This window comes from Alosa sapidissima, chromosome 21 (genome assembly GCF_018492685.1).
Source record: "Alosa sapidissima isolate fAloSap1 chromosome 21, fAloSap1.pri, whole genome shotgun sequence".
Taxonomy (NCBI): Eukaryota; Metazoa; Chordata; class Actinopteri; order Clupeiformes; family Clupeidae; genus Alosa; species Alosa sapidissima.
The window spans coordinates 2,326,989-2,329,488 of record NC_055977.1 but is presented as its reverse complement, the minus strand read 5'-3'; the positions used below and the strand labels follow the sequence as shown (position 1 = coordinate 2,329,488).

Sequence of the window (2,500 nt, the reverse complement as noted above, 5' to 3'; positions counted from 1 at the left end):
AGAGGGTGTGCGTCTGCTCTGAAATCTTTGATCAGTCTATCATACTATTCATTATAGTAGGTGAAGGAAATTCAGTTTTTTATCAGGGAAAAATAATAGAATTTTACATTTGACTTAGAATAAGTAATATATTGCAGCTAGTGAATAAATAGCATATTGGAGGTACTGGTTGAATAGCATATTGGAGCTACAAAGAGACAGGGCTTTCGATCACATCGATACAATATTGATTTATAATCATCAGGATTTTCATCATTGTTGATATCAGGATTATATAACCCGTTTAGTCTAAAGATTTTTGGAAAAATCATCCGTTGTCTAAACTTGAGCCAGCTGTGTTTTGAGCAGTTAAAGAGTGGCATGTTTAAACTTGAACAGGCTGTGTTTTGAACAGTTAAAGAGTGGCATGTTTAAACTTGAACCAGCTGTGTTTTGAGCAGTTAAAGAGTGGCATGTTTAAGCGACTCAGAGGACCTACTGACAGAACAGAACAGATTATCTGACAGTGCGGCATGTTTGAAGACGAGACAGACATGTCCAGACCCTGGGCCCCTTACTGCCATGTGTCCGTGTGTGACCCCCGTATTGTCGGACGGAGTGTGTGAAGGGCTTTGACATTTTCCTGTGCGGCTGACGGTGTGTGGGGGTCAGTGAGCCGGCCGTTGCTTTCTCTTAATGCAGCAGAACGTCCCCTGCAACTACGGCAACCACTCCACTGTCCCCTGCAACCGCGGCACTGTCCCCTGCAACCACGGCAACCACGGCACTGTCCCCTGCAACCACGGCACTGTCAAAGCACCGCAACTCCCTTTCCTCCTCTCTCCTTTTCTCTCCTCTCCTCCTTTCTTCCCCTCTCCTCCTCTCCTTTCCTCTCTTCCCCTCTCCTCCTCTCCTCTCCTTTTCTCTCCTCTCCTCCTTTCCTCTCCTTCCTCTCCTTTCATCTCCTTTCATCTCCTCTCCTCCTCTCCTCTCCTTTCCTCTCCTCTCCTCCTCTCCTCTCCTTTCCTCTCTTCCCCTCTCCTCCTCTCCTCTCCTTTCATCTCCTCTCCTCCTCTGCTCTCCTCTTTCTAAAGCCCAGTTCAGCTCTGCGTGGGGCAGAATGACTGTTATTATTTTAATTTCACTGGGGAATAATTGGCACATTTCCCTGCACTTCCAAGCGTGACCTTCTGTTTGATTGGCTCCTGACACTCCACACACTGGTCTCTGAAGTACCTGTGTGTGTGTGTGTGTGTGTGTCTATGCCTGGTGTTTTTTAGCCTGTCTGGTCTCTCTCTCTCTCTCTCTCTCTCTCTCTCTCTCTTCTCTCTCCCCCTCTCTCTCCCTCTGTCTCTCTCTCTGTCTCTCTCTCTCTCTCTCTGTCTCTCTCTCTTTGTCTCTCACACACACACACACACACACACACACACACACGTACGTGTGCTCCTGATGGGGGCTGTTTTAAAGTGCTGTTGTGTGAGTGTCCCCTGCTGCTCTAAGTGGGGTGCATGAGGGAGACTAATAGGCTGTGACATCAGCAGCCGTTTCCTGCTTTGTGTAGGTCAGGGTGTGTCGCCGTGGCAACTGCACAAGATAAATGCCTCAGGATCTGCGCACAACCAATCAGCAGATCACCTGGACGGGCCGTGGAATGGACGTTTACCCAGCAGATCACTGGCTAGATCATCCACAGCAGTTAAAGACCACCTCTGATAAAAATGACGTTTTTTTAACTTTTTTTACATGTCTGTTACGTTGTACGAGACCGATTATGAGCAAGATAAGCAGTCAGTGTCATGGCCGAGGATTTCTGCTTTGGACCAATCACAGCATCAGATGGCGAATTCTTCCGAGTTGGGACGATTCTTCATGAAGACACATTTGGAAATCTACCACAAGAAAAACTAGCTTACGCACGAGAAGAATATCTGTTCGACCATTAGCATCACATTATTAGCTGTTTGCTAAATTGTTCATCTTTGCAAGATATGTTTACTAACGTGCCAAAGCTGAGAGCAATAGTTATCTAACATCTATCAGCACAGTTGGCTGTTTGATGATGTTGTCAAGCTCATATTATCTGTTACCGTTACTGAAAAGGATAGAAAGAAAATAAGTACATTCATTTCTAGGCTGTAATTTCTGTGTGTGTGTGTGTGTGTGTGTGCAGGAGTGTAGTTTCTGTGAGGACCCTCGATTTACGCGGACTGGCGTGTGTATCAGCTGTGACGCTGGAATGTGTCGTTCCTACTTTCATGTGACCTGCGCCCAGAGGGAGGGGCTTCTGTCTGAGGCCGCAGCTGAGGAGGTGAGACACACACACACACACACACACACACAGAGGAGGTGAGACACACACACACGCACACATACAGAGGAGGTGAGCCCAACACACACACACAAACAGACACACACATGTGACACACATTCACACTCTTACACACACACACACACACACATAGACATCCCTGCCCTTGTGAGGGATACTGAGGTTGGCGATGTGCCTGCTTCCTCTTGCCTC

General features: G+C 47.2%; 1 protein-coding gene across 1 annotated transcript in view; it reads left to right on the top strand.

Annotated features, from left to right (window-relative positions):
• phf14 (PHD finger protein 14) overlaps window positions 1-2,500 on the top strand; it is a 90,963-nt gene that overhangs the window by 21,602 nt on the left and 66,861 nt on the right. Inside the window, exon 7 of the mRNA XM_042077448.1 lies at window positions 2,150-2,287. Within this exon, the coding sequence (XP_041933382.1) occupies window positions 2,150-2,287 (138 nt within the window). The remainder of the gene's footprint in view (window positions 1-2,149; window positions 2,288-2,500) is intronic.